The sequence below is a fragment of the Thamnophis elegans genome, chromosome 12 (assembly GCF_009769535.1).
Source record: "Thamnophis elegans isolate rThaEle1 chromosome 12, rThaEle1.pri, whole genome shotgun sequence".
Taxonomy (NCBI): Eukaryota; Metazoa; Chordata; class Lepidosauria; order Squamata; family Colubridae; genus Thamnophis; species Thamnophis elegans.
The window spans coordinates 33,493,921-33,517,969 of NC_045552.1; the positions used below are offsets into that span (position 1 = coordinate 33,493,921).

Genomic DNA, 24,049 nt, shown 5'->3' on the forward strand with positions numbered 1-24,049 from the left:
ATGAACAAGCTTGCACTCAACCCTGACAAGACCGAGTGGCTATGGATGTTGCCCCCCAAGGACAGTCCAGACATTCCAACTTTAACCCTGGGGGGTGAAAACTTACTCCCCTCAGAGAGGGCCTGCAACTTGGGTGTCCTCCTGGACCCACAGCTGACACTAGAACATCATTTGTCAGCTGTGACCAGGGGAGCTTTTGCCCAGGTTCGCCTGGTGCACCAGTTGCAGCACTACCTGGACCGGGAGGCACTTCAAATGGTCACTCATGCCCTCGTCACCTCAAGACGTGACTACTGTAATGCCCTCTACATGGGGCTGCCCTTGAAAAACGTTCGGAGGCTACAACTGGTCCAGAATGCAGCCGCGCGAGCGATATTAGGTGTATCAAGATACACCCATGTTACACCTATCCTCCGCGAGCTGCACTGGCTTCCGATCGGCCTCCGAATGTGCTTCAAGGTGCTGGTTATCACCTTTAAAGCCCTGCATGGTCTAGGACCTGGATATCTATGGGACCGTTTTCTGCCACACACCTCCCTGGGTCCGATAAGATCCCACAGGGTGGGCCTTCTCCGGGTGCCGTCAACTAGACAATGTCGTTTGGCGGCTCCTCGAGGGAGGGCCTTCTCTGTGGCTGCCCTGGCCCTATGGAACGATCTACCCCCAGAGATCCAGACCCTCCCCACTCTCGCGGCCTTCCGCAAAGCCATTAAGACCTGGCTTTTCCGGCGGGCCTGGGGCTGTTGACCTCTTGAATGAGGTCCAGCCCCATTAAGGCTGAGTGCATGTTGTATCTTTTTTAACTTGTTTTGTCTCCTACTTTTTAAACTTTTTAATATTCCTTTTATTGTTTTTTTATGTAAGCCGCCCGGAGTCCTTCGGGATTGGGCGGCATATAAATTTATTAAACTCGAAACTCGAACACGATTTAAAATAATAAATAGGAGCACAATAACTTCTGACAAATTAGGGAATAAAACTTCCAAAACCAACCAGACCAGCTAGTCAGGAACACATTGAGAGAAGTTGGAGGAACAAGACAGTGGAGAGAACGTAGAATAATAGAATTGAAAGAGACCTTGGAGGTCTTCTAGTCTAAGCCCCTGCTTGAGCAGAAGATCCTATACCATTTCAGATAAATGATTGTCTAGTCTCCTTTTGAAAGCCTCCAGTGATGGAGCGCCACAAATTCTGTAGGCAAACTATTCCATTGGTTGATTGCTCTCACTGTTAGGAAATTTCTCGTTAGTTGTTCTACGTTGCTTCTCTCTTTAGTTTGTTTCCATCCATTGTTTCTTGTCTTGCTTTCTGATTCTTTGGAAAATAGCCAAAATAACTCCTTGTCTTGGTAGGAGTCTCTGAAATATTGGAACAGTGCTTCTCTAATCCTTCTTTTCAGAGAAAGTGAAGAAAATAGAGCTGTTACAATTATTTCAAAGCTTGGAAATAACAGAAGATATTTATTTCTTGTTCCTCTATATGATTAATTGTAAAGGTAAAGGTTTCCCTCGCACATATGTGCTAGCTGTTCCCAACTCTAGGGGGCAGTACTCATTTCCATTTCAAAGCCGAAGAGCCAGCGCTATCTGAAGACATCTTTGTGGTCATGTGGTCGGCATGACTAAACACCGAAAGCGCACGGGACACTGTTACCTTCCCGCCCAAAGGTGGTTCCTATTTTTCTACTTGCATTTTTACATGCTTTTGAATTGCTAGGTTGACAGAAGCTGGGACAAGTAATGGGAGCTCACTCTGTTACATGGCGCTAGGGATTCAAACTGCTGACCTTTTGATCGACAAGCTCAGCGTCTTAGCCACTGAGCCGCCGCATCCCCGACAAATACAATCAATCAATGATTGGTACCATCAAATCAGTGCCAATTCTTAGTAACCATGTAGATGGACTTTCACCATAACAACTTCTCCTAATCCGGTTCTTCAGGTCTCCTGAGGGTGCTTCTAGTGCTCCTGTAATGAATCCTTCCACCTTGCTGTTGGTTGTCCTTCCTTTGTTCCACCTTTCCTAGCATCAGAGCCTTTTCCAGAGAGCTTAGTCTTTGCATCAAATATCAAAAATTATGATAATTTGAGCCAGTTCATTTGTGCTGGAAGTGAGAACTCTAAGTTTTAGATTCAGCAGCTGCTATTTGCTAAGGAAAAGTATACTCTTTAGTGTAATGTAGTGAAAGCAAAAATCATGACTTTCTCACCTGATAGAAGATATATATCATTGGTCAATGCTGGTTCCTTTTTCTTTCCATCAAATTCTGCTTGTTTAGACGGATGGAAGTATGTCCTGATTCCTTAAGCAAGTATCTGTGAAATATTAATTCAGGAAGGAAGTAGTAGTTTGCTGAGGATCTCATGAATTCTGGTTCATGAATCTAATGAACCAAATGAACCTTTGCTATTGGTGAAGTAGGGATTCAGCTGTTAGACTATTTTTGGACATGGAACTTTCCTTTTTTATATATCTTATGTTTCAAGGCAGAAAACTTAACTGGATTGTTTTCTGTTTTCTCCTCAGGTTCATGACTATGGAGGCCTGACGTTTGGACCTGGGTGTTACCATTAGAAGTATGGAACATATTGACCATTGCCAACATGATTGCTCTGCCCCAGTTCCAAATGGATATGGAACCAAGAATTTTCAAGCCAACCCAAAAGAAAGATGCACCGAACAGGTGTATCCTAATCCAGGTGCCATTGGTGACCCTGGCAAAGAGGATGAGGGTAAGAATAAGAAGAAGGCCAGGGGCAGTTGGATTTGGAATTTTGTTGGCCGCAAGAAAGGATCCTCCATGAATCCCAAACGGCCCCAATCCATGATATTCCTTGGAGACCATGTCGAGATCATGGAGCAGACTCGTAAGATGTCTTTCATGGAAAGAGTGAGATCCTATAAGAAGCTACGGAATTCTAGTCTATCTAGAAATACATCCAAAGCAAAGGCTATCATCATCTCAGTGGAAACTCAAGAAGATCTAGAACAAAAAGCACTCCATAGGATTAGAAAGCTCAGTGACAGCCAACGGCCTTACCGTCACTCCTATGCTGGCTTCATTGAGGACTTGGATTCTTCATTTGAAGATATTGAACTAAATAGCTGTATGTTGGATATTGAATCCAGCGAAAGCAAATGGCACAGGGGGCTAGAGTTGGGAGTCAGTAGTAGCAATGCTGATAATTATTGTTACAACATGTTGGCTCAGAAAAATGTGGCCCCCGAGTTTGAAAAAACTCCAGAGTCTAGGGATGCTGAAGGACATTCTCAAACGAAAGATGCTCCGGTAGCTCCTGAGAATAAGAAAGGAAGAAGTTCGGATGTCTGGGGATATCTAAAGGGGGTTTCGTTAACAGGCAAGGACTGTTCCAAGCTGGAGAACCCCACTGCAGAACTGGGTTTTCAGAGTTTGAAAAATGCAATGGAGAGTCCTCCTCCTTATCTTGCTTTCACTGCAGGATGCAAAGATGACATTAGCCAGACTAAAAAGCCTGGCCATGGAGGGAAGGGAAGTCATTTTGGTGGTGTCCTTAGGTTTTTTAATAGCATGGCTGGGGCAGCTAGGAAATGGCGGGGATCTTCCAAGACATTTTCTCAGGATGAACCACAAAAAGTCTCCAACTGTGCCCAGCAAAGGCTGGAGCGATCTCATCGAAGGCAACCTTTGATAATTGCGAATGACAATGCTAACAATTTCTCATTAACTAGACTGACACCTGATTCTGAGATGTGGGATCACCCTAGTTCCAAAATCTCAGCTGGTCAAGCTCCACTCCAAGGAGATACCAATGGTAAGATGTCTCATGAAGCCTTGAAAGCCCACAGCAATGAAAGACCTTGTTCCCCTCTTAGGAAAAGTATGCCATCTTTTCCCCACTCAGAACGTCCAAACGATGGCCTGATTCTCAATGGACGTGGCTTACATGCGGAACTGCTACAGAAGCAGGAGATTCTTGCTAACAAATTAAGTGATGAGGACCCAGGTTCTGCTCCAGGAGATCCCTGGATTTTGCCCCCTTGGAACCCGGAGAATACCCGGTCCTCTTTTGTGGTTTCAGCAGATTCCCAGAGCTTGGATACGGAAGAGTTAAAGTCTCAAGATCTGACGAAGGCCGAAATGGACATTGCAGGCCTGGAAAAGGATTCTTCTTTGAATTGTGAAGAATGGTGTGATAGTGAAATGGATATCAAAGTGGTGTGTACTTCTGCCGAGGATTTTAATGCTCTCACAAGTGTAGCAGATACTCCAGATTTGGAGGAGGGATTAATAGATAACCAGATGTCCAAGGGGGTTCTAGGAGAAAACCATCACCATGCCTGTGTGCAAGGAGATAACCCAGGGTGTGCAAGGACTCTGCCAAATGTTGGGGTTTTAGTAGGTTCCTCCGCAGAAACTCGGAGTTTAGGAAGTATTTTGGAGGACATTCGCAATCCCTGCACACCACTAGCCTGCTCATGCCACAGTCAGCAGGTCCTAGACCAAGAACCTTCTTCTATCAGAGCAAATGGTGGCATTTTTCTGCTACGGCAGCCGTGGAAATCCCAAGAATCCGAACATTTTAAGTGCAGAAATGTTTATTACCCTATCCAGATGAGCTTATGTACAATCGTCTCCCTCAATGAGTTAAATAATGGAAAGGTAAGATTTCCTGTTCGGTCTCATGATCAGTTCTAACTACTTTCTCTTAACTGTTAAATGAAGCTATGCGGGCAGTCTTTAATTTACAACCATTTTTGTAGTGACTGATCTTACGATGATACTGGAAAAGGGACTTACAACCATTGCAGCCCCATGGTTCAGGGGTGAAATGCTACCAATTTAGGCTGGTTCGCCCGAACTGGTAGCAAAAAATACTACTGGTTTGCAGAACCCGTAGTAAGAAATGCTAAAAAAAAGTTTTTTTAAAAAAAGTTTCAACGATTTCACGTTGCACAGCCAAAAACGGGGCGGGTGGGTCCATTTTTGATCCTAGGAGGCTTCCTGAAGCCTGCTAGGCCAAAAACAGGGTGGGGCGTGCTGAGAAAGAAAAAAGGAAAGAAAGAAAGAAAAAGAGAAACAGAGACAGAAAGAAAGAAAGAAAGAAAGAAAGAAGAAAGAAAGAAAGAAAGAGGGAGGGAGGGAGGGAAAAAAGAGAGGAAGAAAGGCGTACAAACCTGGCACTAGACACCCCCGTCACATGACTACATAGTCACATGACCCCACCAGGCCCCTCCCACAGAACCAGTAGTCATTTTTTTTAGATTTCATCACTGGTTCCAGGGTCACATAATCAGAATCCAGGCACTCAGCAACTGGCGATGCATTTCCAGTGGTTGCATTGCCCTGTGATGACCATCGGCCACCTTCCTAACCACCTTCTGACGAGCAAAGCCAGATTTGCATAACAGCCACCTGATTCACTTAACAACCATTGCAAAAAGGTGTTAAAATCAGGCAGGTCTCACTTAACAACTGCTTTGCTTAACCGTGGAAATTCTGGTCTCAATTGTGGTCATAAGTCAAGGACTACCAGTAGTGCAGTGTTTCACAACCTTGGCTGGACCTCCATTCCCAGAATTCCCCAGCCCACAAAATGAAGTGGTGAAATGGAGAAGCCATTGCTGGAGTGAGTTTGATATCAAACTGATCTATGAAGAGGGATTTCACACGGGAGCATTTCTTGGACTGCTTTCTTCACGGGAGAGGGTCGGGGTATTACGGTCGTAACAGGGAGGGGCAGATACGGCGGGGACTTTAGGGCAGGCCATCACCGGGGAAGGAGGGTTCGCTACATTACAGAGATCCCTCCTTCCGGCCCTATGAGTCCCACTCCGAGACCAGATGGCGCAAGTAATCAGGACCCTGGACTCAGGCTGCTGTCGCTAAATGCCAGGTCTGTGGTACATAAAGCTCCTCTCGTCCGGGACTTAATTTTAGACGAGAGGGCAGACCTGGCATGTATTACTGAAACCTGGCTGGGCCCAGAGGGAGGAGTCCCCCTTGTAGAACTGTGCCCAGAAGGATTTCAGGTGCTGCACCAGCCGAGAGCCCAGGGAAGGGGTGGGGGTGTGGCCGTTGTTATCCGGGAGTCGTTAGTTCCTCGTAGGGTCCCTGCTCCAGAGCTTGTCGGGTGTGAGTCTCTGCTGATAAAGTTGGACCTCAAGGGTCAAGTGGGTTTGCTGTTAACGTACCTGCCTCCCAACAGCATTGCAGCAGCCCTCCCCTCGCTCCTCGAGTCGGTAGCCGAGCTGGCAATTGAGTTCCCTAGGTTGATGGTCCTGGGGGACTTTAATTTGCCGTCGCTCGGTGAAAACTCTGATGGGGCGCAGGAGTTCATGGCTTCCATGACTGCCATGGGCTTGACCCAAGTAATTCGGGGCCCAACCCATTCGGCGGGTCACATGCTCGACCTCGTATTCCTCTCGGAGCAGTGGATTTGTGACCTTGGTCTGAGGGGTAACGACATCATACCCCTGTCGTGGTCAGACCACTGCCTACTGAGGCTCGACTTCCGGAGACCAAACCCCCACTGTAGGGAGGAGGAACCGACCAGGTGGTTCCGCCCCAGGCGACTTATGGAACCGTTAAGGTTCCAGACGGAGCTTGGGGTCATTCCTGATACTTTCGCCCACAGTCCGGTAGAGACTCTGGTTGCTGCTTGGCACTCGGCAGCATCGGAGGCCCTCGACCGGATTGCGCCACTACGGCCCCTCCGAGGCGGCGGATCCCGGAGACCTCCTTGGTTCACCGAGGAACTCCGGGAGATGAAGCGCTGGAGGAGATGCCTAGAGCACCGATGGAGGTCCGATAAGTCCGAATCGAACCGAGCAATGGTAACCACCTGCACCAAGGAATACACCAGGGCACTTAGGGCAGCGAAAAGATCTCACATAGCCACCTTGGTTGCGTCCGCTGAGTCCCGCCCAGCCGCCCTGTTTAAGATAACCCGCTCCCTATTAAATAAAAGGGAAGCGGGGGAACCCTTGCAGGGCAGAGCTGAGGATTATGCCCAATTCTTAGCGGACAAAATTGCTCGGTTTCGGTCGGACTTGGACTCCATCCCCGCAGTTCCAGCCGAGGCACAAGAGGATCAAGTAGAACATCTCTGGGTTGAGTTTCAGGATGTTACCCCCGGGGATGTGGACAAGGCCATGAAGGCTGTAAGTGCCTCCACCTGCGTACTGGATCCGTGTCCCTCATGGCTGGTTACTAACAGCAGTGAGGTGACACGAGGCTGGATCCAGGCGGTTGTGACCGCCTCTCTTCGGGAGGGGAACTTCCCCGCCGCATTGAAAGCGGCGGTGGTGAGACCCTTCCTAAAGAAACCATCTTTGGATCCGGCTGTTCTTAATAACTATCGCCCAGTCTCCAACCTTCCCTTCCTTGGGAAGGTTGTTGAGAAGGTGGTGGCCTTCCAGCTCCAACGGTCCTTGGAGGAAGCAAACTATCTCGACCCCTTCCAGTCAGGCTTCAGACCCGGTTACAGCACAGAAACCGCTTTGGTCGCATTGACCGATGATCTCTGGAGAGCCAGAGATGGAGGACATCCCTCCATCCTGGTCCTCCTTGACCTCTCAGCGGCTTTCGATACCATCGACCATGGTATCCTTCTGCGACGACTGCGGGAGGTGGGAGTGGGAGGCACCGTGTTGCGGTGGTTCTCCTCCTACCTCTCGGACAGGTCGCAGTCGGTGTTAGTGGGGGGGCAGAGATCGTCCCCTAGGCCCCTAACATATGGGGTGCCTCAGGGCTCGGTCTTATCCCCCCTACTATTCAACATCTACATGAAACCGCTGGGAGAGATCATCCGTAGGCACGGGATCAGATACCATCAATATGCGGACGATACCCAGCTGTATCTGTCCGCCCCGTGCCAACTCAATGAAGCGGCAGACGTGATGAACCGAGGCCTTGAGGCCGTTATGGACTGGATGAGGGTTAACAAGCTTGTGCTCAACCCAGAAAAGACCGAGTGGCTGTTGTGTTTCCCTCCCAAAGATCCGACCAATATTCCATCACTCAGGCTGGGGGGTCAAATTTTATACCCCTCAGAGAGGGTTCGCAACTTGGGAGTCCTCCTGGATCCACAGCTATCGTTTGACCACCACCTAACGGCTGTGACCAGGGGGGCATTCGCCCAGGTTCGCCTGGTGCGCCAGTTGCGACCCTACCTGAATCGGGAGGCACTCACAACAGTCACTCGGGCCCTTGTGACCTCTAGGCTGGAATACTGCAATGTGCTCTACATGGGGCTGCCCTTGAAGAGCATCCGGCGACTTCAGCTAGTCCAGAACGCGGCCGCGCGAGTGATTGTGGGTGCACCTCGGTTCACCCACATAACACCTATCCTCCGCGAGCTGCGCTGGCTACCTGTCGATCTCTGGATGCGCTTCAAGGTGCTATTAGTCACCCATAAAGCCCTGCATGGTAGTGGATCTGGATACTTGAGAGACCGCCTTCTGCCAATTACCTCCCTGCGACCAATTAGATCACACAGATTGGGCCTCCTCCGTATTCCATCGGCCAGCCAGTGCCGGCTGGCAACTACAAGGAGGAGGGCCTTCTCAGTAGTAGCCCCGACCCTTTGGAACGAACTCCCCGTGGAGATTCGTACCCTCACCACCGTCCAGGCCTTCCGCACAGCCCTTAAGAACTGGCTAGCCCGTCAGGCCTGGGGACAAGGATAGCCGCCCCTCCCGAATGATGAATGTATGTTGCTTATTATTTTTATTATATGTGTCTATGTCATTGTTTGTATTTCCCCCTCCCTGATTTTATGTGAGCCGCCCTGAGTCCCCTCAGGGAAAAGGGCGGCCTATAAATGTTAATAAACATCTAAACATCTAAACATTCTTCGAACTCAAAGATTTATGTTTTTTATGATTTTTTTTCTTAATGTCCGGGTTCTAGTATTTATAGCAGGTTTCTTCCTCCACTCCAGAGGTTGTCTAATGGAGGTAGTCCTCAATGTATGACCACAATTGAGCCCAAACTTTCCGTTGCTAAGTGAGACTGTTAAGTAAATTTTGTCATTTTATGACCTTCCCTGCTACAATTGTTAAATGAATCATTGCAGTTGTTAAGTGAATCTGATTCCTCACTGACTTTGCTTGTCAGGAAGTCGTAAAAGGGAATCTTATGAGCGCAGGACAAACGTCTTAAATATGAGTCAGTTGCCAAGCACCGGAATTTTAATCACAAGATCATAGAGATGCTACAATGGTCGTAAGTGTGAAAAATGGTCATAAGTCTCTTTTCAGTGCCATTGTAATTTTGAATTGTCACTGATTGAACTGTTGTAAATCAAGAACTACCTGTAGTTTATAGTGTGATTTTTTCTGACACTGGAAAAAAAATCAGTGTATTTCCATTTTCCCCTCCCAAGAAAGCTTGGAAAAACTGACTCAAGGAACCCACTTCAAGCACAGCCACTGGCCGCAATAAGTGAAGTGCTAAAATTCTTGTCTGCACTAGCAGACGGTATCGTAGTCCTCCCATTGATAATACGGACTTTAAAAAAATGAAAACCTCATTTGCCATTGTTTATATTTAGCTGTGCGGATATTTTCTGGCTTTGTTTTTTCCTGCATCCCATAATAGCAACAAGTGGTCCACCAGTTGCAGAACTTCTTTCTTTCACTGTGGTCTTGAAGTGCCCTCTGCAGGTTGCCTGTTAAATGTGGATTTTTTTTTGGAATTAGAGAAGCAGATTTTCTGCCCCTCATTTTGGTATATGAAGGCTCTGCCCTTAGTTTTCAGCCCAAAGTCATTTAACCCCTGATGCCTAACCGAGTTAAGAGTTTTAATGCCAAGAGGTTCTTCAGGAACAGCCTCTTCTTTATTTCAGTCTCTACTGTTGATATTTGAACCAAAGGCTCTTTTCCAGAAGGCTACTGGTCTTTCTTGGTTTTTTTCTTTGAAAACATTTTGCTTCTTATCCAATTTTTTTTTCAGAACCGAAGAAGCTTCTTGGATGAGAGGCAAAACATTTTCAAAGAAAAAAACAAGAAAGTTCAGTTGTCTTCTGGAAAAGAACATTTGGGACAACCGTGGCCTGGATGACTGAGAGTCTCCATAGAATTCGACTTAATAACTTTGTTTAACAATTGTCTGTGGTGATTCTCTATCAATCATGCCTGATTGAGACATAGTTGTCTCAAAAGGTGCTTTTTCAAAAGGCAACTGGACTTTCTTACCTTTTCCTTGAAAATGTTTCACTTCAAATCCAAGAAGCTTTTTCAGAATATTTTCAAGGGAAAAAACCAAAACAGTTCAGTTGCCCTTTGGGAAATCACCTTTGGGAAAACCATGACCTGGATGATTGAGACTCTCCATAGACGCTGATGTTTGAATTTGGTCTTGGTTCATCAATGAAGTCCTGCTCCATAATACATTTGAATTTATTTTTGCAACTCATCATCCTTGCTTGGCCAAGTGGTCTTCACTCATCCTTAAGTTAGAACTGAGTTGCCCAACTGGAAGATGTGTGAACTTCAACTCCCAGAATTTCCCAGTTGGGAAACACTGAGTTAGAAGGAAGCCATAGTAACATGAAATATAATTGTTGGTCATTGTCCTTCCTTGGTTCTCGTAGTCGCTGAGTTCCCCCAGCTGCCAAACCTAACAACATTTCTCAATTTTGAAATTGTCTTTGGACAGCATCAAATATGAGGCAAAAAGTGTCTTTAATACTGGAATGATTAAGGAGAACGAAGTCTGTCTTGTTGATGGTCTGGAGATGAGATGAAGGCAATGTTGTGGAACATGAAAAAAGAAATGTTTTTCCATGGTTAGGTTCACACAGGGGAAAAGTTCATACAAGGTGCTCCATTATGATTACTTTAGCCAGGGTTGATGAATCCCACATTTGGGTTATTTTTGTTGATTGAATTCACCCAACCACTACAATTCAGTCAGCCCTGTTAATAGCTTGAGGCCATGTCTGGACTACGTCTGTACAATTATGTAAGAGAGCTGGATACAAACCAATTTTATGTAGTGCTGCCTTCCATTAGTCAGCCAAAGAGTTGATTGCATTATTCAATTCTTTGTAGTAGAAAATATTTCCACAAAGAGAAGAATGGGGACCTGGCTTGCCACACAAAGAATCAAAAGTCTTAAATTGAATCTAGGATTTCCGGCAGAGAGGAAATAGTTTGCCTGGTTTGTGTGTTTTTATGCACACTCTTTCATTGGTGAAATGTTAACACATTCTCAATCCTGCTGGTATGGCAGATAGATAAATAAAACCTGAATGATTCCTCTGAGTGAAGTCCTGGGCTTTGGGGAGAAGAAAGGACTGTTTTCAACTTCTAGGATTAAAGGAGGCTTGTCCCCTTGTTTTTCATTCTAGACATACCCAATACTTGTAACCGTTCTTCATATCTTTTACCCTTCAACCCCCTAATCATTGTTGTTGCTCTTCTCTGCATTCTTTCCAGAGTCTCAAAATCTTTTTTATGTTGTAGTGACCAGAACTGGATGCAGTATTCCAAGAGTAGTCTTACTAAGGCTTTGTAAATTGGTACTAGAACTTCATGTGATCTTGATTCTATCCCTCAATTAATGCAGCCTAGAATTGCATTGGCTTTTTTGGCTGCTGCCGCACACAGCTTATATTTAAGTGATTGTCAAGATCCCTCTCACAGTTCTTTCCAACCCAGTGGCAGGTTGATAGGAAATTCTGTGATTGGGTCTACCTCTATCTACCACCTTGCCAGGGTTCCAAATAATAAGTCCCATTCAATAAGAACTCCGAGGCAGGCAATTTCCTTAAAGAACATTTTATTAGGACACATCAAACAGGCAACATCCTGGTGGAAAACTGGCTCTAATTTGGTGCCAATTTTCCCCCTTAATTAAAAGTAAGACTTCATTATTTCCCCTCCCAGAGTCTCACTCACATGGTCCAATCAGCATACAGTCCAGTGCAGGATGACCTTAGCTCCACCCTGCAGACACCTGCACGGACGTGCTTGATTCCCAGGGGAATTTTTTTTTTTTAGACTACAAGACTGCAGCTAATCTCTACTCACCCCCTCCTTAGCCCCTCCATACCAGGCTGTGCCAGCTCTGAAGCCGTGAGAAAAAACTTTCTCTAGCAACTACATAAAAAGAAAATGGTCACAGTTCAGCCAACTTTGGGGCTGACTCCACCTCTTCTAAGCAATGTTGCTATTTTGGGATGTCTGGATGACAGGCTGGAAGCCCACTTCTTAGAAACCCTCCACCCAGCTTTAAGCTGTGCCCATCCTACTCAATTCTGTGTCAACGTTGCCAATGGCCAGTTCAATTGAATCCGAGGCATGTTTTTCCTTGGAGCCAGTTCCAAGAACGATTTCCCAAATAACCACATTGGTCCAACATACAGGTGGACCTTGATATACGACCGTAGTGGGGTCTTCCCATTATGGTTGAATGTTGTGATGGTTGTGAAATGGGTCAGTCATACGACCCAATTTTGCATCATTTTTTTTGGGTGTGAAGGTCATTAAGTGATTACTTAAAGCAAATGCTGCAGTCATTAAGCAAACCAATGGTTTGCTATGGATGCCGTTTTGCTAAAAACCAGCAAATTTTTGGTAAAATATTGTCATGGGATTCTGGGATGCTGCAAACTGTTGCAAATGTGGCTGTCAAGCTGGCCTCCTTCAGCAACCAAGAGGCTGACAGTGGCCCTGTTGCAGAGCATCTGAAATTAAAATCGGGTGATTGCAGAAGGTGCCTGACTATGGGAACTTTGGGTTGTAAGCTTCCTTTTTCAGATCAGTCATAACCTGGAGTGGTTGTTAAGTGACTGGACATTAGAAGTACTTGAATTGTTGCTTCTCCACTGAGTCATGAGCAGCAGTGCAGGATTGTCTCCATTGAGTTTAGGAAATGAAGATCACATCACACACTGAGTTGTAATGACCAGAAGTGTAGTCCTTACACGTTGTTGGTTCACTCTTTTTTCCATTTTTTAAAATTAGTTTATCAAAATATAAAATATAGTGGTGTCTTGATCATTGCCATTACAGATACTCCTCGAGCAGTCGAGTACCTAGGTACCACGGTACAAAGAAAAATGAAAATAGTGGGAAAATAACAATGGTGATAGCGCTTAGACTTTTATACCTCTTCATAGTGCTTTATAGCACTCTCTAAGCAGTTTACAAATCAACGTATTGCCCCCAATAAATAGGGGGGAAAAAAAGAAAAGCGCTGACTTCTTATTCTTTAGCGCAGTGGAATAAGATAATAACACTACAGCCTCAACTTTTTACTTTTACATGCTTAGATATACCAGCCATTTCTATAACAACAAACCTTTCTAATCAGCAAAATCCAAAATCAATGGGCTTTTTTTTTCTACCTCAAGCACAAAGTTCAGAAATGGTTTCTAAGTGGAAACAAAGTTAGCTGTACTCTTTTTCTGTAATTATGGCAGTCAGTCAATTTAGCCATCTTTGCTAATTATATCATTTTTCCCGGCTGGTCATCCATTATGGGAATTAAAGAATTTTTCCATTTTTGTTTATAGAACAATTTGTTTGTCTATTCATGTCAAAAACATCAGAATTAAAATAAGGCATGCTGTATAACATAACATTTAAAATTTAAAATGCAACATTTAAAATAAGTACAAATTTAACAGATCTTGCCCAGAAACTAGCAACATTAATTGCATTCTGACACGGTGTCATGAGATCCTCAAGTGTGCACTGATCAAGACACAAAGGGTAGGTATACATATGTATTGTCTGCATGTCACCACAATCACAAAGGGCAGAAGTCACTGGATAGCCCCATTTTTTCAGTGCCTTTGGATCTTGCTGTATCTGTGCACAGTCTATTCAACGATTTCCATACTTCATCAGAACAGGTGTCAGATCCCTAAAAGTGATACTGCCATTCAATTGGGAGGAGGGAAGCCTCGGAGTTAAATCATTAGCTACATCTGAAACAACTGAGTTTTACAACTTTACAACTGGTTTCCTGTCACCGGGAAACTGAAGGTCCCAACATCTCTGGAGGGATGTTTATGGTAGCCATGTAGGATATATAACTTTGATGTCTAACTAGAGATGGCCATAGGAACGTGTGAATTATTGACTCCCAGGGCAGAAGAGTTAAGAAAGCATCTTCACACTTGTGTATTGGTCAGAATCTGCATTCGGACAAAGGGGAGGGGTCATTATCAGCTTAATCCCATTTGCATGGCCTAAAGGTTTTCAGATGCTGCTTTGCTTCTAATGGTTTCCATCCTGCTTGATTAAAGGTTCCTTTTGAAAGGTTCCGTTTCAAGAGTCTTTACTTTCTCAAGTTAGGAGAGGAGCCATTACACCAGGTGCCAGCTCCTCTGTTGGTTCCAACCAGTTGTGGTCCATAGAACAGTTGTTGGGTCACTCTATGAATTTCTACCTGGCCAACATTCTTCTCCATGAGAGAGAGAGAAAAAAACAGATGACTAAATGTATTTTTTTTGCACTAAACTCAAAGTAAGATGTTTGCTGTTTCTCTTTCTTCCGTTGTGAATTGCTTCCTTTCTAATCTAGTAGTGAATGTTGTCTTTCTTGACATTAAGTGAAAGCAGATGATTGATTGATTGATTTTCCCTGTGTTTGGAAGTAGTGTGGAGGGACAAATCTCTTAATTGAGTTTCTTTGCAAAGCTTGATTGCTGTTATCTCTTTATTTCCTCTAGCAAGTTCATTTTGTTGTGGGATCTTTATCAGTTTCTGGAAAAAAAATTAAGTTCCTTTTAGGGTGAAATAAAAGGTTTTGAGTGTTTCCTTTTTTGAAATGGCAGAAATGTGCATAAGGGTCAGGCTTTGGCCATGGACTTGTGGCTTCCATTTTGACATGTTGGACCCTTACCCCAGTCTCTTCTGAATCAAGGAACATGCCAAACTCCAGCTCAGTCCCCTTGGCTTTACGACTTCCTACACATGACCAGAGCAACCTCACATTTCCTGTAAAAAAACTCGTCTCCCATGAAAGAAATGGCTAAACAAAGACTTTCCAATTTTTTTAAAATAAAAGTTTTTATTTTTAAACAAATATAAAACAAACAAAAATAAACATACACAAAGTATAAAAACCCTTCTCCAATTACTTACAGTGTGTCGATTAGTTACAAAATGTTTGTGCTTCCTCACAATAATCTTCACTTGCAATTTACATAAAGTCTCATATCATCAATCTATATATATGTATACAATTATTATGATTATTAAACATTCATTTGACTATAACTGATTATTACATTCTTTTTATGTAAAGTATTCTAAATTTAAAATAAATTTATATTTTGGCATTTCATTACATCATCCTGAAATCCTCCGATAGTATTACATCTTTATATTCTATTCTATATAGAGTTATTTATCTTTTATAACAAAGTTTTCGGCATCCTCTCCATAGTTACAATTTATGTAAAAATTCATACTATCAATTTAGTGTATATATATATGCATTATTATCATTATTAATCATTTATTTGACTATAACAATTATTACCTTTTTAAATACATAATACCCTAAATTTAACTAAGTTTAACTTAATTTTTATTATAACATTTCATTTCATCATCCTGTGTCCCTCCAGCAGTAGTGCAATCCTATATCGCTTGCCATTTGTAGTATTTGTATGCTAATTGTTTTCTTGATAAATCTTATTTGGACTTCTCTTGGCACCTTGTTGTTCATTGCATATCTTGTAAAGACTCGAAACCCTCCATCTGTTCCTTCCATCAGCTTGCCTTTAGTTATCACCGATGCTTCTGCCAGAATTTCTCTCATTGTTTCTGCCAGATTTTCACCTTTTTCTTCTTCCATGGTTTGAAGTATGAGATAGAGTTCCAATTCGTTAATGTCGCCTTTCAACACTCCACTTCTGTCATTTCCAACCACGCTCAATTTGCTGTCAATATCAACAATTTTCTTATTACTTTGTTCATATTTATCTTCAACTTTTTGAAATTTATCCTCAAATTTCATTACCATTTTGTAAATATTCTCAACTCTTCCCTCTATTTATTCTGTTTTTTGTGCTATATTCTCCATTCTCTTTTGAATATTCTCTGTACTTATTTGTACTTTTTGAAATAATTTAAAAATTTTTTAATTTAAAACAAATACAACAGCCTTCTTTACATGCTATAGAAAGTCTATCAGTTGGTTACAAAAATACTTTCGTGCATCTCTTCCACAGTCAACAAACATAATTCATATTAACTAAGTATTTTAACTCAAAATATTTATACATGTCACCATCATCATATCTCCATTTTCATTTGATTATAATTGTTTAAGAGTCCATCATAAAATATACCAAAATTTAATACCTAACCACATACTGGCCTTTCAATTACTATTTCTAAAATCCTCCACTAACACTAAATCCTTATGTCGTATTCTAGCTAAACATCCATAATATTTAATAACAAAGTTTTCTAATCCTCCTTTCCAAATCACTGTTTAAAGTTTACATACAGTTTCCTTATGTTATACCCATATCTACATATATGTTGTTATTCTTATTCCTCCTTTATTTGACTATATCCTGTATCATAACATTTCCCCCCTAATAATCAAAACTTTAATTGTATCTAACTTAGTTCATTATTGTTGTTGTTGTTGTTGCTGTTGTTGTTGTATAATTCAAAGGGATTGCTAATCTTCCTTACATAGTTGCCATTCAATATTTGTATCCAATTATAATCATAACGCTACATATTGTATACATTAGTAACATTATCAGTTATTTATTTAAGCTATATCTATTATCAATCAATTTCATTATACAATACAATACAATAGAATAGCAGAGTTGGCAGGGACCTTGGAGGTCTTCTAGTCCAACCCCCTGCCTCGGCAGGAAACCCTACACCATTTCAGACAAATGGCTATCCAACATCTTCTTAAAGACTTCCAGTGTTGGGGCATTCACAACTTCTGGAGGCAAACTGTTCCACTGATTAATTGTTCTAACTGTCAGGAAATTTCTCCTCAGTTCTAAGTTGCTTCTCCTGTGCACCGCTTGGAGAGTCCAAGCATGGGTTATTACAGTCTGCTTGCCCTGGACTGAGAAGTCTTTTCCCTGGCCATGCCTCCTTGCATGGCCACGTCCTCCAGAAAAAATTCTCAGTCCAGCCCGATCGGATTGTTTTTCTGTGAGCTCCAGCTTTTGGCTTTTTTTCCCTTGGCTTGGACTCTCCAATTTCTGGTCTTTTCCCTCTTTAAATTCCTTTGCCTTTTCTCTTCCTTCTTCTTCGTCCCTGAGCAGCCTGAATTGCTGCTTTTAAGCCTCTCAGAGGCTGGGAGGCAGACGGTGAGTGGGGGAGTGCTCTCCAAGCCACGTGCTTGCAGCCGGCTTCGGAAGCCTGCCGCTTGCCTTTTACAGGCGCGGCAATCGCCGGCTTGGCTTGAGGGGATGCAGCGAAGCTGCGCTGGTCACTTTTATTATTTTTTTCTGTAGTTTCTTCGTTTCCTGGCCATAGTTAAGTGTAGCCTGCCGCAGAGGCGAGCGGGGCCGGCGGTTTTAGCCGCACGCGTCCCATGCTCATCCTCTCTTCCCTCCATGCTGTTGCGGTGGCCATTTTGGGCGAAGCTGTTTTTCGCGCCCTTTTAGGCCCTGGCCTCCGCCTCAGCTCCGTCTCATCGGGCAGCCGCTGGGTGGACAGGAGGTTCAGCGGGGGCTCTCATCCATCCCTCAACTATCCCTCGGCCATCCTCATCGCTCACCATGCGGCGCTAGCGCCAGGGCCATCCCTGGCCTGCGCCCTGGCACAGGAAGGCTCCGGGGCCTGCATAATTGGCAATTTCAAAATTTCCCTATTTTTCTCTCGCTGGCTCCTGGGTGGCCCTCTGGATTCCCGATTGATTTGCTGGTTTAAAACGCAGATTCATTGACCTCCCCTTTCTCTGCTCTGTCTCTGGCTTCTGTTTCTCTGCCTATGTATTCACGTTGTTTGTGTATTGGATAAATGGAGTGCCTCAACTTATGGCTTTTTCTCTTTTTTATGTCTTGCAGAGTAGCCAGTCAGAGCTTTTCCTGTTTTTCTGCCAACTTGCCTGATCAGCCTGTGTGATCATTTATTATGGATCCCTCTACTTCAGTTTCTCTTGCTGGTAGACAGGGTCCCCTGCAGGTTCCAAGCGTGGGTCCCCCCCCCCGCTGTGGAGGATGGTTCTGGCAGGGTGCGGGTGGTCAGTCAGGGTAAACACCCCAAGACCCCCGCTGTGGCCGAGGCTAGGGATGCCGAGAGGTGCCAGAGGGCCCTTGACAAGCAATTTGAGAGGGCCAGGCCCCCGGCGGAGAGGGATGTCCCCCCATCTTCTACCCCTCAGCCCCGCCCCCTTCCAGGGAGGACCCTGCAGCCTTGTTGGCCGAGGAAGTTGGATCGCAGGAACTATCCCCTGGCAGATCCTTAGCTCCATCTTCTCCCACTCCCTCCTGGTCCGATTCTGATTCCGAACTATCCCCTAGCATGCAAAGGGTTGTGGACAGGGCCATCGCTAAGGCCGTCGAGGCTGCCATGCGGAAACGTGAACTTCCATCCTCAGGGCCCCCTCATCACGCCCAGTCTGGCCCGCCACCGCCAAAGCGTGTGCGCCACCCCTCACTTGAGTCTTCTGTGGTCAGTGAGGCCTCCGCCCTTGAGGACCCTGGCCAGGATCTTTTTCAATTGTCTGATGATGAGGATCTCACTTCTGATGCCCCGTCCTTTTCGGGGCTTTTCAAGCCTAGCCTTTTCAAGTCGATCCTACAAAAGGTGAAAGTGGCTACCGGAGAGGGGGGTTAAATCCACTCCTGTCCCTCCCCCTGCAGGAGCCGCTCCAGTGAATCCCAATGCAGCCATGTTTAAGCTTCCTCCCTCTCATCAGCAGTTGGTGCTGATTCCCGAACTTTTCCTTGACCTTATACAGCGTCAATGGAGTCAGCCAGCCACCTCTTCCTCCCCCAGTGGGGTGGATAAACAACTGTATACGATGGAGCCTGCCCTGGAGGACCTCCTGGTCCTGCCAGAAGTGGACCCTCCTATCACGGCTCTGACCTCTAACACGCCCCTTCCCGCAGACCTCTTAGAGGGACTCAAAGCAGAGGACAAAAAGGCGGAGAAGGCCTGCCACAAGACGCATCTTGTGGCGGCCTGGGCCATTAGAGTGGCCTCCTCCGCCTCATTCTTTAATAGAGCTGTCGTGATCTGGCTGTGGGAACTCCAACGCAAGCTTCCGGCTGATGATGCTCGTCTTCACCAAGACGTGTCTAAGACGGTTGCGGTGGCCCAGTATGCTGCGGATGCCTCACTTAATGCCACCAAGTTTGCGTCCAGGGCTCTAGCTTTGAACGTTACCTCCCGTCGCCTAATTTGGCTCCGCCACTGGCAGGTGGACCAGAAACATAAGTGGAAGCTGGCTGCGGCACCCTTCAAGGGTGTCAAGTTATTCGGGGAGGTGTTGGACCCTTTCCTCATAGAGTCTAAGGACAAGAGGAAAGTCTTGCCCTCAACTTCCAAGAAGCAGGGCCACAAGCCCTTCCACTATCGTAGGAGGCAGTCCTTTCGTGCCTCCGAGCCCTCCACATCTACCGCCTTCAACCCTTCCAACAGGTCCTCGGGCCAGTCAGGGGAGAGGGCGCAGGAGAGGTCTCCCTTTCGCGACGGGGAGGCAGCAATGCGGGTTCCGCAAGTTCAACCGCGGTGGGGCCTCCAATAGGCCTTTTCGCAAGTCCAAGTGACTCCCCGATGTTGTCTCCCATAGGGGGTCAACTCCAGTTGTTCGCCTCCCATTGGGCTTAGACGGCGGAGGACGCTTGGGTGCTTCAGACCATCAGGGAGGGCCTCTCACTGGAGTTTCTTTCTCCTCCCCCCAGGAACTTCATCAGGTGCCCCACTCCCTCCTGCCCCGTGAAAAGGGAGCGGATGGACCTGGAGGTCTTTCACCTCCTGGAGATAAACACCATAGAACAGGTGCCCCCCAGGCAGGAGGGGAGGGGTTACTATTCCATCCTCTTCCTGGTGCCCAAGAGCTCGGGGGTGGTGGTGGAGGGTCATCTTGGACCTCAAGAACCTCAATTGGTTCATTGCCTACCGGAGGTTCAAGATGCAGTCCCTCTAATCCAGTGTTTTTCAACCTTTTTTGTGCAAAGGCACACTTTTTTCATGAAAAAAATCACGAGGCACACCACCATTAGAAAATGTTAAAAAATTTTAACTCTGTGCCTATATTGAGTGTATATTGGGTGTTTTTCCCATGGCACACCTTACACTATGTCACGGCACACTAGTGTGCCGCGGCACAGTGGTTGAAAAACACTGCTCTAATCCATCCTGGCGGGGATCTGCCAGGGGGACTTCCTGACATCTATAGATCTAAAGGAGGCGTATCTCCATATCCCCATCCGTCCGCAGCACAGGAGGTTTCTACGATTCTTTTATGCTGGCCGACATTTCCAATACAGGGCCCTTCCATTTGGCCTGTCGTTGGCCCCCAGGACCTTCATGAAGGTTCTGGCGGTAGTGGCAGCACACCTTCGGCGCAGACCCATACGGCTCCAGTGCTACCTGGACAACATCCTCATCCAGTCGTCGTCCAGGCCGCAGGCTGTGTGGGATCTACACATCACCATGAAGACCCTCAGGAACCACGGCTTCTCTCTAAACCTGGAGAAGAGTCACCTTTCCCCTTCCACCAGAATCAACCACTTGGGGGTGGTGATAGATTCCTCCTCTTGCAGGGTGTTCCTATCCCCAGACAGGGTAGAGGCTCTCAGTTCCTTGACACACAAGGTGATCCGTGCAAGGCAGACTCAGGTGGTTCTCTTGTCGCAGTTACTGGGGAAGATGATCTCGTGCCTGTCGATTGTTCCCTGGGCCAGGCTACACTCAAGAGCTCTGCAGTGGCTACTTCTGCCCCACCAGAGGGCCAACAGGAGCAACTCGAGCATGCTGATCATCGTCCCTCCGACTGTGAAGAGGTCCCTCCGATGGTGGATGTCGCCTGCGATACTCAAAGGTCACCTCTTCAGGGAGCCCAAAAAGTGTGGTCGTCACCACTGACGCCAGTCTCTCCGGCTGGGGAGCGCACCTGGGCCACCTCGTGGTTCAAGGAAAGTGGTCCGCATCGGAATCCCGCTGCAGCATCAACCTCCTGGAGCTGAGAGTGGCGAGGTTGGCCCTCCGTCACTTCCATCTGATGGTTCGTCGACAGCACATCCTCCTGATGACGGACAACGTGGCCACCAAAGCGCACATCAATCGCCAGGGTGGCACCAGATCCAAGCGCCTGATGGCGGAAGCAGAAGCTCTTGGCCGCTGGGCGGAGCGCCATCTGGAGTCCATCCGCTCAGATCACATCTCAGGCGTAGACAACACCCGCATGGACTGGCTCAGCAGGACTACCATCGACCCTGCTGAGTGGCAACTAGACCTGGCCCTCTTCTGTTGCCTGACCTACAAATTCGGTCTGCCCCTGATGGACCTCTTCGCCACCAGGGAGAACGCCCAACTGAAGAGGTTCCTCTCCCGATTCTGGACCCCAGGGGTGGAAGGGACGGACGCTTTGCGGTGCCGCTGGCCCCGGGGCCTGCTCTACGCCTTCCCTCCGCTTCCTCTTCTGCCGCAAGTCATCTCCAAAATCATGGCGGAGGAGGCGGCGGTGATTCTCGTGGCTCCTCATTGGCCCCGGAGATCGTGGTTCGCTGACCTGGTCAGCCTGTTGGTGTCCCCTCCGTGGCAGATCCCTCCGAGTCAGGTCTCCCTTCGCCAGGGGGCCATTGTCCATCCGGACCCCCAGTGGTTGCAGTTGGCCGTCTGGCACTTGAGGGGGACCTGCTGAGGAACGAGGGTTTCTCAGAGGAAGTGGTACGCATCATGCAAGCTGCTCGGCGTCCTTCCACGACGAGAATTTACGATGCCACGTGGGCCTTCTTTGCCAGATGGTGTGAGGACCGTCTGTTGGATCCTGCTACTGCACCCGTGGGCCGCGTTTTGGACTGCTTGCAAGGGGGCCTTGAGAAAGGGTTGTCCCCCAATATGTTGCGACGCCAGGTGGCAGCTTTATCTACTATCTGGACCGGGGATCCTTCCCTGCCTCTCAGCAAGATCCCTAGAGTACGCATTTTCCTGAAGGGCGCCTCAAATCTACGCCCGCCCACCATCCATCGATATCCCACCTGGAAGCTGTCCGTGGTGTTCCAGGCGCTCACCACTCCACCTTTCGAGCCCCAACATTCCATCTCTCTTCGCCATCTCACGCTGAAGACGGCCTTCCTGATAGCCATCACCTCCGCTTGCCGTATTTCCGAGCTGGCGGCCTTGTCGGTGCGTCAGGACCTTTGCATCGTTCATCCTGACAGGGTCGTCTTGCGACTTGATCCGTCCTTCATCCCGAAGGTTAACACCTGTTTTCATAGAGCGCAAGAAGTCATCTTGCCAAGCTTCTGCCCGTGCTGTTCCCACGCGCGTGAGCGCTCATGGCACACACTGGACGTTCAGCGAGCCCTGAAGGCCTACATTCACCAAACCTCAGATTTTTGGCAGTCCGAGGCCTTGTTCATATCCTTTCAGCCTGGTTCCCTGGGCAAGAAAGTCTCCTCCGCCACCGTGGGAAGATGGCTGAGGGCATGCATCGCCTCCGCCTACGAAAGTCAGGCTCGGGTGGTTCCACGTAACATCACTGCCCATTCTACAAGGAGCGCCGCCACCTCGGCAGCCTGGGCCTCCCAGGCTTCGATTGAGGAGATCTGTCGGGCGGCTGCGTGGTCTTCACCTTCTCCTTTCGTCAGACATTACAAGCTTGATGTTTTTGCCTCGGCTGAGGCGGCTTTTGGCAGAAGAGTACTCCAGGAGGTTGTTCATGTGAATGATTCCCAGGACCATCTCTCTGCCCGCCCCGATGGACAGTAACTTGGGTATGTCCCATGCTTGGACTCTCCAAGCGGTGCACAGGAGAAAGACCATTGGCTTACCTGAAGGGCCCTTCTCTGTGCACCGCGGGAGAGTCCAACCCGCCCAGTTGTCCCAGGATAGGTGGTGGCCTTATCTACTGACTTGAACTTGATCTTCTTATGACATCCTCACGGACTAGACTATTCTATTTTTTCTGGAGGACGTGGCCACGCAAGGAGGCATGGCCAGGGAAAAGACTTCTCAGTCCAGGGCAAGCAGACTGTAATAACCCATGCTTGGACTCTCCTGCAGTGCACAGAGAAGGACCCTTCAGGTAAGCCAATGGTCTTTCTCTCCTTGATTAGTTTCCACCCATTGCTGCTTGTTCTACCCTCAGGTGCCTTGGAAAATAGTTTGATTCCCTCTTCTTTGTGACAACCCCTGAGATATTGGAATACTGCTATCACATCTCCCCTAGTCCTTCTTTCTATTAAACTAGACATACCCAGTTCCTGCAACCGTTCTTCATATGTTTTAGTCTCCAGTCCCCTAATCATCTTTGTTGCTCTTCTCTGCACTCTTTCTAGAGTCTCCACATCTTTTCTACATCGTGGTGATCAAAACTGAATGCAGTATTCCAAGTGTGGCCTTACCAAGGCATTATAAAGTGGTATTAACACTTCACGTGATCTTGATTCTATCCCTCTGTTTATGCAGCCTAGAACTGTGTTGGCTTTTTTGGCAGCTGCTTCACACTGCTGGCTCATATTGAAATGGTTGTCCACTAGGACTCCAAGATCCCTTTCACAGTTACTACTGTTGAGCAAGGTACCACCTGTGCATTTTGTTTTTGTTGCCTAAATGTAGAACCTCACTCTTTTCACCATTGAATTTCATTTTATTAGATAGTGCCCAATGTTCCTTCTGTATCTTTAGCCTATCTTCTGTAGTGTTGGCTATTCCTGCCAGCTTGGTGTCATCTGCAAATTTGATGAGTTCCCCATTTATTCCCTTATCTAAATCATTGATGAAGTTTAACTAGTTTTAAATTATATTCTTCCATCTATCAACCTGTATCTTTCCAATAGCAAAACAGTCTCATATCTTCTGCCATTTGTGGTGCCAGTCCTCTAATCATCTTATTGGTCAGCTTTGTATAGACTTCTCTTAGCAACTCCTTGCTTATAAGATC

General features: G+C 46.5%; 1 protein-coding gene across 4 annotated transcripts in view; it reads left to right on the forward strand.

Annotated features, from left to right (window-relative positions):
• The window catches only part of ARHGEF9 (Cdc42 guanine nucleotide exchange factor 9), a 384,837-nt gene that overhangs the window by 40,904 nt on the left and 319,884 nt on the right, over positions 1 to 24,049 (forward strand). For 3 of the 4 annotated variants that reach the window (XM_032228177.1, XM_032228179.1, XM_032228178.1), the window contains exon 2: positions 2,528 to 4,643. The exons of the other annotated variant lie outside the window; for it this stretch is intronic. In XM_032228177.1, the coding sequence (XP_032084068.1) occupies positions 2,580 to 4,643 (2,064 nt within the window). In that variant the 5' untranslated portion in view covers positions 2,528 to 2,579. The remainder of the gene's footprint in view (positions 1 to 2,527; positions 4,644 to 24,049) is intronic. 4 annotated transcript variants of the gene reach the window in all.